General features: G+C 42.7%; 1 protein-coding gene across 1 annotated transcript in view; it reads left to right on the top strand.

The window, feature by feature from the left end:
* Positions 1–611: 611 nt before the first annotated feature.
* Positions 612–14,078, top strand: part of LOC142657150 (calcium-activated chloride channel regulator 2-like) — a 41,830-nt gene continuing 28,363 nt past the window's right edge. Inside the window, exons 1-2 of the mRNA XM_075832199.1 lie at positions 612–767; positions 4,635–4,772. Of these exons, the coding sequence (XP_075688314.1) occupies positions 612–767; positions 4,635–4,772 (294 nt within the window). The remainder of the gene's footprint in view (positions 768–4,634; positions 4,773–14,078) is intronic.

Genomic DNA, 14,078 nt, shown 5'->3' with positions numbered 1-14,078 from the left:
GTGAACGAGGCCTTAATGACTCCGTTCTTTCACCAGTTTTACAAGTGTGTTGCCTACAATACCTTTGATTCTGCCCTGTTCTTCAGACGACACGTGATGGGATGGGAAAAAGATGATGGATTTGGTTCTGTCCATGTTACGTTTTAGAAAGCTGAAAGAAAAGAAAAAGGACATAGCGGAATAGAACCTGCGTAGATCGTTCACCCATAAGATAAGATTCCTTTCTAGCTGTAGTAATTAATGATCTGTCTCTACTAATTCAAGGGTTTATACAACATCAGAAATAAATGCGCATTTCCAGCACTGTCTGTTTTAGATAAATGAACATAGTGCTTTTTAGAGATTATATATATATATATATATATATAGTCACCGTATAGTTTTCTTTATTGATTTATGAAAAGCATTAAATCTTGTGCATCACACAGCAGCCAGTTGTGCACATGGAGAAGGAAACTTTAGGTAAGAAAAAAAAAAAAAAGGAATGTAACTCCCCAAAAAAAAACAAGCCTAAAAACCGGTCTTTTACACTGGCACACCCTGAATTACACAATTCAATGCTGAGACAGAATTACCTTCGATACAGAACAGTATGAAGATTTCCAGGGATCATGCAGGCAGCCATTTATCTCCTGAGTTTGGTTTTAATGCACTTGAAGTTACCGACCGTATCAATCGTGCGGCTGAAAGACCATGGCTATGAGAACGTGATTATTGCTGTCCACCCACAAGTGCCAGAAAATCCACTAATAATCCCAGCCATTAAGGTAAGGAGCGGATATTTTGAGATTTCGTCACCGCAAATAATCTTTAAACTTTTTATATGCACAGGAAGGGCTGTAAATAAATTCTAAAACTAATATGCCAATAAAAGGAATTTTGGTTCTAGACGATAACACTTGAAAGGAGGCCCAAAGTGTTGCACCAGCTTCATCTATTTCTAGACCTATTGATGACAATGGTGGGTGGTTCTGTGACCGGAGTTGCTAGAACATAAGGACCCACGACACAGTGTCACTTACTTAACACGCTTATTTGGCTTTTGGCTCATAATTTTCTGAAACTCCGCGCTATGTTGACAATTGATTTTTAGCAGCGTGTAATCTATAGAATGGAGCTGTTATCAACATAGCTAGAAGATACACAACCTGCCACTATATTCTGATGATATTGGGGTCCGAGCTCGCAGACCCCCATGTATTGCTACAAACATTTTCTTATGTGGATATCTGCGGCCTGCATAGCAATGATACCCATATAATGGTGCTACTACACCGATCAAATGTTTCTTAACTTCCCTTACAACCATGAGCCACCGCCTCCACACACTCATCTAGTGTCTCTTCCATGTAACTTGTGGTGCCAAGGTGCCGGAGTCTATGCATCATAATGGCAGGGCTGTTACGTGGCTATGAAGGAGGGGCTGGTAGGGCATGTTCCCTGGTTGCCAGGAGATGTGCCTACAAGCCACTTTGCCTTGGCCAGAGTATTTAGAAAGCTAAACTATGGCTGTCAGATGAACTGGTGCTGTCCAGAAACCGTAGCAACTGGATCTTATTAAACACTGTAGGATGCCGTACTAATAATTTGCAGGTGAGGTTAGGGTGATGGAATCCTGATTTAGGCCCATGCTTCTGCAATCTAGTTGAGTTTGAACAATTGGAATGTAAAAACTGGTGGAAATTGGTCAAATATCACCGCTTTGAGGCTATGTTCACATATCACAGTCCATTTAGTCACAATTTTGAGAAAATCACAGCAAAAAACGGAATTTGACAGATGTGCGAACATTTATTAAGACTGGTGTTTCATAAGGCAGTCTAAATATATAGAGCAATGTAGTAAAATTTATTAAGAGGTGCATGTCTTTTAATAAATTAGACGCATCTCTGGCTGTTTGTGCGCCAGAATGTAAAATTTTTGAGCTGCGGTAGAATTCTGTTATAATTGACGTCGGTTTTTGTCGTAAATGATAGTGAATTTGTCTGGCCGTGAGTGGCCATGCTTATTCATACTAAGCCCCACACACTTTTAAAAAAAAAAAAAAAAAGACCGGAGTAAAAATCGCTGCAGAAAACGTAGTAAATCCCCCATAAGTGTCCATGTCCTTGTGAGTTTTGGATTTTTTTTTATCACTTTGCACAATAAATTTCTGAAGCACCTGTGAGTTAAAGGGTAGCTAAACTTTTCAAAAACTTCTGACATGTCATAGTGACATGTCAGAAGTTTTGCTCGATGGGGGGCCTGAGCTCTGAAACCCCCACAGATCCTTAAATAGAAGCTGCAGAAGTACTCGGGTGGTGTACGGAATCATAGACTTTCTACACCCTTCTGAGGAAAGCCGATCAGAAACGAAACGGCACAGTGCTCACCCAAGCACTTCTGTCGCTTTGTTTTAGTGATCGGTTGAGGTCTCAGTGTTTGGACCCCCATCGAGCAAAACTTCTGACATGTCAATATGACATGTCAAAAGTTCTTTTAAAAGTTTAGTTGCACTTTAATCAAGAGCATACTTCATACTCCGCTTAACCTTGTCCCCAGTCTTCCACCCATGTCCATCTACTCTGTTTGTCTTCATAGTTCTGTCAGCACTTAACACACAATGCTTACTCTCCTACAAACATGCTTTCCATTAAAAAATTGTTATCTTCGACATTAAATGCCCCCATTGACTGTATCATCAAGAAAATGTATTGGACCATTTGTAATAGGACCGTATCACAAGAAATATATTAAAGGAACACTCAAGGAAAAATGAATAGACTCTATTATGCCAAGTGTGAGGCCTAAGGGGGTGGTTCATGACTCGGAGGATTAAAGTAAACCAATGATCAAAGTCATGCATCAGACCCGGCACAAGGCATATCAGTTTTTCTTATAGTGTTCCTTTAAACACACATACTTCCTACTTTGATCAATTATTTGGCACTAAACAAAGCATGCTGTTGGCAGTCACTTTTTGTATTAAATCTTTTATAACACAAATTTTTTTTTTTGCAATTATGCAAAGGCTTGTGACTCATAAACTATATTTTATGAGACAGACATAAAGGCGCTATATCGCTTCTTACCATAACTTTATTTCTGTATAATATAATATTGTAATGTTTATGGTTATAATTGTGGATGTTAAAATCTAAAAAAAGAAAGGATACCAAGTGGCACATTTGTCTCCTATGATTCATCACAAGTGGCACATTATTTCGACTCGTGATTTTATTTCTCCTGGGTAATACATAGTTTAGTATGTTTCCTGTTGTTGGAAATGTCACATCTGAGAAAAAAAATAATACAAAAAAGTTAAAGTGTACCTTTGAACATCGTTTCATTATTTGGTCCTGAATTCTGTGCTGATTAATTACATAATATATCTTTAAAAGAGTTGGAGTCTTCTGTTTCTGATACAGAGCTACATAACAACTTCATAGTAATAGGGTGAGATTTACAAAAACTTGTAAAAAGAGAAGTGGAGTAGTTTCTCCTGGCAACCAATGAGGATGTTGCTTGCTTTTTTTTTTTTAGTACTTAACCATATAGAGTGAAGTAATTTGCCAAAAGCGGATTGCCATCTAAAACAAGATTCAGAAACAGACGCTCCCAATCTCTGAAGCCTGACCAGAGTATAGTAAATCTGGTGCAGAAAACGAGAGTCTCTTGAACTCTCTACTGAATCAAAAAAGGAGAGCTCCACCTCCCTCCACTCCTCCGCCAGTCAGGGATATCACCACGCCACTTAGCAAACGCCCTGTTAGACTATGACCACAAAAATGTATGCTTTGCTACACTTTCCTGAAGTCCTTAGGACACCAAGGAGCTTTTCCAACTTAGCTCAGGGGTTAAAGAACCAAATTGAGCCACACAGGCATGTCGTAATTGAAGGTAATGAGAAAAGGCCATTTCTCGAGACCCCATAGCGTTCCTCAAGGTCAGAAAAGGACACCAAACCAGTATCAGTAGAGTAAAGTTGACCCAAGAATTTAACCCCTGCCCGGCAGAGACTCCAGGTGAGCCAGACATGGATTACACCATAGTGGGGTTCTGGGTGAATATATTGTAGCAGTAGAGTCCTGTAACATAACCTGTGTGGTCCTCCAGGTGCTAGCTACAGTCTGGAGCGGGAGGAGTGCTAAGCAAGGATATTTAAATCTATATAAAAAATTCGTAAAGGCTTTCATATAAGCTCATTAATGCTCCCGCAAGAGCAGTAGCTGCATTGCTTCGATCAATATCGATCCACCAGTGGGCGTATACAAATTGGGAGGTCAGGTAATACAAGTAAAGATTAGGCGCCGCCATTCCACCCAGTTGTTTAGGGGCTTATTGTAGATTGAGAAGTCTAGGAGTACGGTCTTGCCAATAAAATGACTGCCTGTAGCCACCCCTAGAGGAAGCTCAGGCGCTTGCTGAATACAGTTTAATTGGGGCTGTATAAACCTTCAATAAGCTCCCCCCAGTGGCAATTTCAGGCAGCCATAGTTATGGTTGTGTGAAGGGTAACCGTGGATTTTGAGCTCTGTATCAGAAAAATAAAGTTTTGATCATTAGCTTTATTATCAAATTAATCAGAATTTTGTACCTGAAAACTATGTGGTGTTTGACGTGCACATTTCTTTATGATTTATTTCTGTTTTCAGGATATGGTTTCTGAGGCATCATTTTACATGTTCAATGCCACTAAGAGAAGGTTTTTTTACAGAGAGGTAAAGATTCTAATACCAAAAACATGGCAATCTTTACATTTCCAAAGACCGCAATATGAAGTACATCAAAAGGTATTTCACGGTTATGTTTTGCGCTTTCTTTTTTGTTCTATACATTGCCCCATAGATGCCCCCATACAGTATAAAGACAACACAGATGACCCCATACAGAATAATGTCCACACAAATTCCCCCATAGACTATAATGGCCCATATCTGCCCCATACAGTATAATGCCCCCACAGCTTCCCCTATATAGTATAATGCCCACACAGATGCCCATATACAGTATAATGCACACACAAATTCTCCCATACAGTATTATGCCCCCATAGCTGCCCCATACAGCATAATGCCTCATACATTATAAAACCCCCTTAGCGGCCACCATACAGTATAATGTCTCCTTAGCTGTCACCATACACAGGGGCGTAGCTAAAAGCTCATGAGCCCCGATGCAAAGGTTCTTCTTGGGCCCCCCAAACTTCTCATGGCCGACGGTCCGCAGCTTTCAGCTGCATCGCTGGGTCTCCTAAGTGACTAAACAATGAAGCACTAGCAGCCAGGGGCATCACTAAGGACTTAAAACATCAGGGAGAATAGCCACAACACATATGTGCCCCCCCCCCCCAAAAAAAAATTTGTGCGTGTATGAATATGTGCATATGTATATATGAGACAGTATATCTATAGCACTACGACCCTAAAGCTATGAATAAGATTAGATACAGTGGCTTAGCAGACAGTAGCACACATTATAGGATTAGATACAGTGGCTCAACAAAAAATATCACACATGATAGGATTAGACACAGTGGCTCAGCAGACAGTATCACACATGATAGGAATAGATACACAGCTCAACAGACATTATCACATATTATAGGATTAGATATAGGGCCCAGCAGACAGTATCACACATGATCGGATTAGATATAGGGCCCAGCAGACAGTATCACACATGATTGGATTAGATATAGGGCCCAGCAGACAGTATCACACATGATTGGATTAGATATAGGGCCCAGCTCGCTGACATTGCAGCTCCAGCACTGGACCCAGGAAAGGTAAGGATAATAATGATTTTCCTTTTTGACGTGATACTAATTATTTTTGTGTGTTTGTTTTTTTACAAGTTCGGTTGTTGGACTACTTCAGATTCGAGAACTACTCCGATAACTGCGTTTTTTTTATTCTCAATAAAATGGATAACGAGGGTTGTGTGGAATTTTTATTTCAATAACATATTTTTTCTCTGTCTTTGTATTTGTTTAAATTTTATAAATACCGCCCTAGTAATTGTCGCTGGCTGATTCACAATGCCCATTACTAAGGGGGGGAGGGGGGACTTATATGTTAGACATGAAGAGGTTAACACTAATCCCAATTATTACCCTGGTACCCAGCGCCACCAAGAAGAGCCGGGTATGATCTAGTACCTGACCATCTGTAGTGACAGAGGGGCACTGGGGCGGACGCAGTTTGGTATTATTAGGCTGGGAAAGGCCAAAAATTGTGACCCTTCCCACACTGGTAATGCTAGGCTGCTGCTGCTACTGCTATTTTGCATCTGGCTAGTTATAAAAATGGGGGAACCCCACATCGTGCTGTCCAATTATTTATAAAAAAAAATGACGTGGGGTCCTCCCCATTTTTCATAACCAGCCAGATACAACACAGCAGCAGCAGGCTAGCATTACCAGGGTGGGAAGTGCCGCTGTTTTTGGCCTTTCCCAGCCTAATAATACCAGCCTTTAGCCACCCCAGTGCCCGACCATCACTACAGATGGTTGGGTACTGGATCGTACCGGGCTCTCCCTGGCACCCCTGGTGGTGGTGGGTACCGGGGTAATAATGGGGGTTAGTGTTAGCCTTTTCACCGGCTAACACTAAGCCCCGCCTTAGTAATGGACGCTATCAATCTGTCAGCGGCCATTAGTAAGTTGGCAGTGATAAAGTTAAAAAAATACAAATACAAAGACATAGAAAGAATAGATTTATTGAAATAAAACACCCCCACACAACCCTCATTAACGATTTTATTGAGAATAAAAAAAGCTGTCATCGAAGTAGTCCTCAAATCCAACGTAGTCCAACAACCGAACCTGTAAAAAAACGCAAAAAAACATTAGTAAGGGCCTGTTCACATCACCGCTGCCCTTCCGTTGATCGGTTCCGTCGGGTTAACCTCTCAATAGAGAGGCAAACTGAAACCTCCACTTCAGTTTCCCTCACCATTGATCTCAATGGTGACGGAAACATTGCTAAAGATTTCCGTTTCTCACCGTTGTGGCAGGGTTCCGTTGTTTTGCATTGTCGACTGCGCTATTGATTCCGCCGAAACAACGGAACCCATACAAAACAAAATTGCCTTTACATAGAGGGGTTAACCAGACGGAACCCCTCAACGGAAGGGCAGCAGTGATGTGAACAGGGCCTTAGATACAGGGCCCATGTGCATGTGTGATACTGTTTGTTGGACCCTGTATCTAAGCCTAATGTAGGTTTAGATACCGGGTCCAGCAGACAGTATTCTTATGCAGTATAAGATGGGGCCCTGTATCTAAGCCTAACAGACGGTAGGCTTTAAAGGTTGTCCAGTCCCTAAACATTGATGGCCTATCTTCAGTATAGGCCATCAATAGCTGATGGGTCGGGGTCCCACTCCCGGGAGCCCCGCCAATCAGCTGTCTTGTAGGGGGTGCAGAGCTCGTACGAGTGCTGCTTCACCTTCATTTCCCTTACTTGCTCACACTGTGAATTGCTGACACGTCCGTGTCGGCGATTCAGTGTGAGAAAATGACCGGAATGAAGGGGAAGTAGCGCTCGTACGAGCGGCTGCAACCCGTTCAAAACAGCTGATTGGCGGGGGTCCCGGGTGTCTGACCCCAACCCATCAGCAAGACACTAAAATTAAGCTTACCTCCTCTTCGGCCGCAGGTCCTCACTCCAAGTGTCGGGATGCTGTGCGCAGCGCATAGCATCGTGACGTTATGCGCTGCGCATAGCGCTGTGACGTCAGAACCTCTGATTCGCTCCAGGAAGAGGAGGGGTAAGTACTGTCAGTTACTATAGTAACTGGGGCCAGTGTAGTTTATTACACAGGCCCCAGTTACTAAAGTAACTTTTCATTGATGGGGTGCGGGGGGCTGTGGGCCCCCCTGGCTTCTGGGCCCGGTCACAATTGCGACTGCTGAGACCCCTATAGCTACGCCACTGGCCATACAGTACAATGCCCTCTTAGCTGCCCCCATTCAGTGTAATTCCCCATAGCTGCCCCATACAGTATATTGCTGCCTTAGCTGCCCCCATATAGTATAATGCTCCCTTAGCTGCCCTTAGTGCCAGTGCCCATAAAGATAGTGCCACAGTGCCCATGTACATAGCGTCACAGTGTCCCTTGTATATAGTGCCCATAAAGTGCCACAGTGCCCATGTAGATAGTGCCACACCTCCTTGTAGATAGCACTATCCCCCCTGCAGATGGTGCCATTGAGGTTCTCTCTAGGAGAGGAGTCCATGGCCAGAGCATCGGTCAATCTGTGGCCGGGAATTCTGCTCCAGGAGGAGCCCCTGATGTCCCTGTCCATATATGGACAGTGATGTCAGGGGCTCGTTCTAGGAGTGGAATTCCCGACCAGAGCGTCGTCAAGCTCTGGCCAGGGATTCCGCTCCAGGATTAGCCCCTGATGTCACTATCCATATATGATAATTGGGGAAAAGTGAAAAAGGGAGGATCTTGTAAGGAGCTGCTACGTGGCTGTTAGAAAGTACGGGAAATGATAAACAAAATAATTAGAAATATATCTATTTATTGTAAACAATGGTGGCTACGCGTTTTAATGCTGTACCAGCGTCTTCCTCAGGCCATATATATAGCACGTACAATACATCATCTTAAATAACATAGGGTATTTGGATTCAAAGGGAGAAAAAAAAACGCCAAGAAGGAAAAAGGTGTGACTGTGACGTCATAAACGGCATTTGCGGTAAAATTAAAACATATCAATTCACTTAAAAACTGATAATATTGTTGGTGACAATCGTACCAATACACTACATTATAGAATGATATATAATATATAATATATAAAAAAATCTTAGTAATATACATTAATTAGAAAACAATCAGAAGAATGACCAGCCAACAAATCAATAAAAACATACATTATCTAAATATCTATAAAACATGTTTAGTAAATAATAATGAATAACTTACTCTAAAATGGAAACATAAGAATGATTCTTCGGAGCAAAAGAAAGGTGCCGCTGGTTGCTAGGTTACCCAGAGAACGCCAAGACTCGTCTAGGCAACCAAAGTGGCTACGCAAGCCGAGAAGGGTCAAAAAGACATACAAATTGACACAAAAAAAGCTGTTAATCGGTAAAAAATTTATATGTATGTGTATGTATTTCTAGAAGCATATATTGTATGATAGTATTCTTTGAAGATGTTTATTGTAGTTAAGACAAATGAACTGCGTGTAATCAAATAATCAAACAAGATATAGTAAAACTGTGTTTACACTTCAAATTTTAATGTTTTGGTGTAATCAATAGGCAGAAACTCATCTTTTCTCCTTAATCGTAAGGATGGAAGGTTAAGGGGTATACTTTTAGTTAAAATAGTGTTTATGAAAATTAAAGGTTTTTGTGTTACAGCCAGATAAAATGAATCGCTGATATACAATTAGATAAATAAATAAAATATGTATAGATATACATCAATCCAAAGATGATTCTGAGATATCATTTAAGCCTCCTGGATTTAATGTTTGGAGCTTGAAAATCCAGCAGTTCTCCCTTTGTTTTAGTTTGCAAAATCTGTTGGGAACATCAGACGGAATATGTTCAATGGGAGTGATGTTAATTGTTTCAAATTGTCGGTTATGTGCATAAGTACAATGCCGAGAGAGACTATGTTTGAGAAAGCCTGTGTTAACGTTAAACCTGTGTTTATTGATTCTAGTGCGCAGACATTGTGTCGTCCTGCCTATATGCTGTAAATGGCGGGGGCATTCTAATAGGTATATCACATAGCAGCTACCGCAATTGAGGAATGATTTGATAGGAAAAGATTCGTTAGTAACTGTAGATATGTATGTGTCTTTCCTATGAGTAATATTGTTGAACCAAAAAAATTAGGAAACATTTTCGGACTCGGTTGTTTGGACTGCTGGGAGCAAGAATATTCTTGAGTGTTTGGGAACGTCTAAACGTAATGTTTGGTTTGTCTGGTAATTCATTCTTTAGGTATGGGTCATTTCTCAGAATGCATATATGAGGACGCAGATACAGTTGACACCGGGACATACAACCCGGGGCAGCGGGACACCGCCCGGAAACCGGGACTGTCCCGCTGAATCCGGGACGGTTGGAAGGTATAGAAAGAATTATACATCACGTCAAATAAAAGTTACTATATTAACTGGGGCCTATGTAATAGACTACACGGGCCCCTGTTACTATAGTAACAGTGAACTTACCCTCCTCATTCCCAGCGCAGCAGAGGTCCCAATGTCTTTGACGTCACAACGCTGTGCGCTGCGCACAATGTCGCAACGTTGGATAGAGTCAGGACCTCTGCTGCGCCCAAAGCCGAAGAGGAGGGTAAGTTTAACGTTAACGCCTGCTGGGGCCTTGTTCCAAAACCTACCATGTAAAAACGCCCCGTGGGAACAAAACACTGTTTTTCCCATTGAAATGGGCAGATGTTTGGAGGCATTTAGTCCCCCGTATTTTCAGCCGTTTTTCAGGGCGTTTATGGCCCGAAAAACAGCTGAAAATAGGCCGTGTGAACATACCCTAACACTAACCACTAACCCCCATTATTATCCCGGTACCGACTGCCATCATTTTTCATAACCAGCCAAATACAACATAGCAGCAGCAGGATAGCAGGGTTGGAAAGGCAAGGTTTCTGGCCTTTCTCAGTCTAATAATACCAGCCTGCGGACGACCCAGTGACTGTCCATCACTACAGATGGTCGTGTACTGGATCGCACCTAGCTCTTCCCAGTAACCCTGGTGGACCAATAATGCGGGTAAGTGCTAGCCTTTTCACCGGCTAACATTAAGCCCCGCCTTAGTAATGGACGCTGTCAATCAGCCAGCGTACATTACTAAGGCGGTAGTAATAAAGTTTAAAAAACTACAAACACATAGAAAAAATATTTTATTGAAATAAAAAATCCCTACACAACCCTCGTTAACCATTTTATTGAAAATAAAAAAAGCTGCCATCGAAGTAGTACTCGAATCCAAAGTAGTCCAACAACCGAACCTGTAAAAGAACACACACACACACACACACACACACACACACACCAAAAATTTGTAACACATAAAAAAGCAAAGCAATTATTATGTTTACTTTTCCTGGGTCCAACACTGGAGCCGCAATGTCAGCGAGCTGGGCCCTATATCTAAGCCCATCATATGTGATAAAGTCTGCTGAGCCAATGTATCTAATGCAATCCATAGAGCACACAAAAAATGGCGACAGCACACTGCGAACACTAATGCCACCTAAGTAGGTAAATATAAATAAATATGCATTACTGCATTACTGCTAAATCTACTTACAATAGTGAGGTTTTTAGCGCACGTTTTGATTCAATTGTTCAGCCCACCTGCCACTACAAGGCGACCCCTAAGGTGGAAACCTACGCTGCACATACACCCAGAACTGGGACTAAGCCTACATATATCTGGGGATGGTAGGAACCAGCATGAAATAAATTAAAATCACACAGGGCAGAATGGGAGGAGTGCAAGATCAAAAAATGGAGGCAGTCACTAACCCCACATACAGTTAGGTCCAAAATTATTTGGACAGTGACAAGCTTTGGTATTTTAGCTGTTTACTAAAACATTTTGAATATACAGTTATATAAGAAATATGGGCTTAAAGTGCAGACTCTCAGCTTTAATTTGAGGGTATTCACATACTAATTTCAGGAAGGGTTTAGGAATTACAGCTCTTTAATATGTAGCTGCCTCTTTTTCAAGGGACCAAAGGTAATTAGGCAATTATCTCAAAAGCTATTTAATGGACTGCATGGGCTCTTCCTTCGTTAATCCATCTATTGAGCAGGTAAAAGGTCTGGAGTTGATTCCAGGTGTGACATTTGTATTTGGAAGCTGTTGCTGTGAACCCACAACATCGTCAAAGGAACTCTCAATGCAAGTGAAACAGACCATCGTTCGGCTGAAAAAAATTAAGAGATCCATCAGAGAGATAGCAAAAATGTTACGAGTGGCCAAATCAACAGTTTGGTACATTCTTGAAAGGGAACGCACTTGTGATCTCGTGAACTCCAAAAGGCCTGGATGTCCACAAAAGACAACAGTGGTTGGTGGATGATCACAGAATCCTCATAATGGTCAAGAAAAACCCCTTCACAACATCTACCCAAGTGAAGAACACTCTCCTGGAAGTAAGTCAGTGGCGTAGCTATAAGGGTTGCAGCAGTCGCAATTGCGACCGGGCCCCGAAGCCAGGGTGCCCACGGCCCCCCGCACCACATCAATAAAAAGTTACTATAGTAACTCGGGCTGCGGACCCCTGTTACTATAGTAACTGACAGTACTTATCTTCCTGGTTCCGGAGCGCAGCAGAGGTCCTGACGTCACAGCACTATGCGAAGCGCACAACATCGTGATCCCGGATAGAGTCAGGACAGAACTTCCGCCACGGCTGAAGAGGAGGGTAAGATTACTGTCGCTGTCTGCTGAAGCTGAATGGCGGGGTCCGACTCCCGGGAGCCGGCCAATCAGCTGTTTTGAAGGGGCCACAGCACTCTACGAGAGCTGCTTCCCCTTCATTCTGGTCACTTCATTCCGGTCACTTACTCACACTGTGAATCCGTGTCGGCGATTCACAGTGTGAGCGAGCAAGGGAAATGAAGGGGAAGCAGCTCTCGTACGAGTGCTTGCGGCCCCTTCAAAATAGCTGATTGGCGGGTCCCGGGAGATGGACCCCGACACATCAGCTATTGATGGCCTATCCTGAGGACAGGCCATCAATGTTTAGGGACTGGACAACCCCTTTAAGCCTACGATGTAGCAGGCTTAGAGGGCCCATGAGACAGGATCACAGATTGTGTGATGTTGTCTGCTGGGCCCTGTATCTAAGGCAATCACATGGTAGGCTTAGATACATGGCACATGTGTGATACTGTCTGTGGGACCCTGTATCTAAGCCTACCACACGCTAGGTTTAGATACAGGGCCCCAGCACACAGTAATCTTATACTTTATAAGATTACTGTCTGCTGGAACCTGTATCTAAGCCTACCTTGTGGTAGGCTTAGATACAGGGCCCCACAGACAGTATCACACATGGGCCCTGTATCTAAGCCTACTATGTGTTACTAAAAAAAAATTTGTGTGTTTTCTTACAGGTTCGGTCGTTGGACTACGTCGGACTCGAGGACTACTTCGATGACGGCTTTTTTTATTATCAATAAAATGGTCAATGAGGGTTGTGTGGGTTTTTTTATTTCAATAAAATATTTTTTCTATGTCTGTGTCTTTTTTTAAACTATATTACTACCGCCTTCGTAATGGCCACCTTCTGATTGACAGCGTCCATTGCTAAGACGGGGCTTAGTGTTGTGCAGAGGCTAACACTAACCCACATTATTAACCCGGTACTCACCGCCACCAGGGGTGCTGGGAAGAGCCGGGTACGATCCAGTACTTGACCATCTGTAGTGATGGTCGGGCAATGGGGCGGCCGGAAGAAGCTGATTTTACATCAGCGAAACGTACGTCGGGACTATACTGACTAGAGATAGGGAAAGTCACCAGTGGGAGAGAAATAGTGTAGAATTCCAACCTACCTGTCAACTGCTTTTGGCTGTAGCGAACATGAGCGAGGAACGGTGTGGACATCGCTTGCTCACGCCGTGTGAGCGGCGAGTCTTGATGACGTCACAGTCATCCACCTTCTATACACAAGCCGCTGGTTGCTAGCGACTCAGGACGCACTCGTGGCTTTAGTCCCGCTACTGGGAGGACAGGATCAGCACAGCGACGCAGTGAGACTTCACGGCTGACACTCAGCCACAATAGTGTTGTGCTGTAGCTCAGGTTTCACTATCGGGGAGATAACAAGAAAATTTTGTGCAGCGAGATTGTGTGATATCGCTGCATGTGCCTCCAGGTCCGAGCAACGATCTCGGTCCCTGGATGTGAGTTTACAACTGCAGTGAAAAAGATTGTCTACATATCTACATGACCCATTCACAAAGGTCAAGCCAGGCAACCTGATGTGGGTTTGGGTAATAATAAAAATAAATAAATAAAAAAATTATAAATACAAAACACACCATTCAAGCTATATTGAGCACTCCCTCTTTAGTCCTGGTGATA

This window comes from Rhinoderma darwinii, chromosome 7 (assembly GCF_050947455.1).
Source record: "Rhinoderma darwinii isolate aRhiDar2 chromosome 7, aRhiDar2.hap1, whole genome shotgun sequence".
Taxonomy (NCBI): domain Eukaryota; kingdom Metazoa; phylum Chordata; class Amphibia; order Anura; family Rhinodermatidae; genus Rhinoderma; species Rhinoderma darwinii.
Note: the sequence above shows the minus strand (reverse complement) of the source record. Positions and strands in the feature narration are given on the sequence as shown.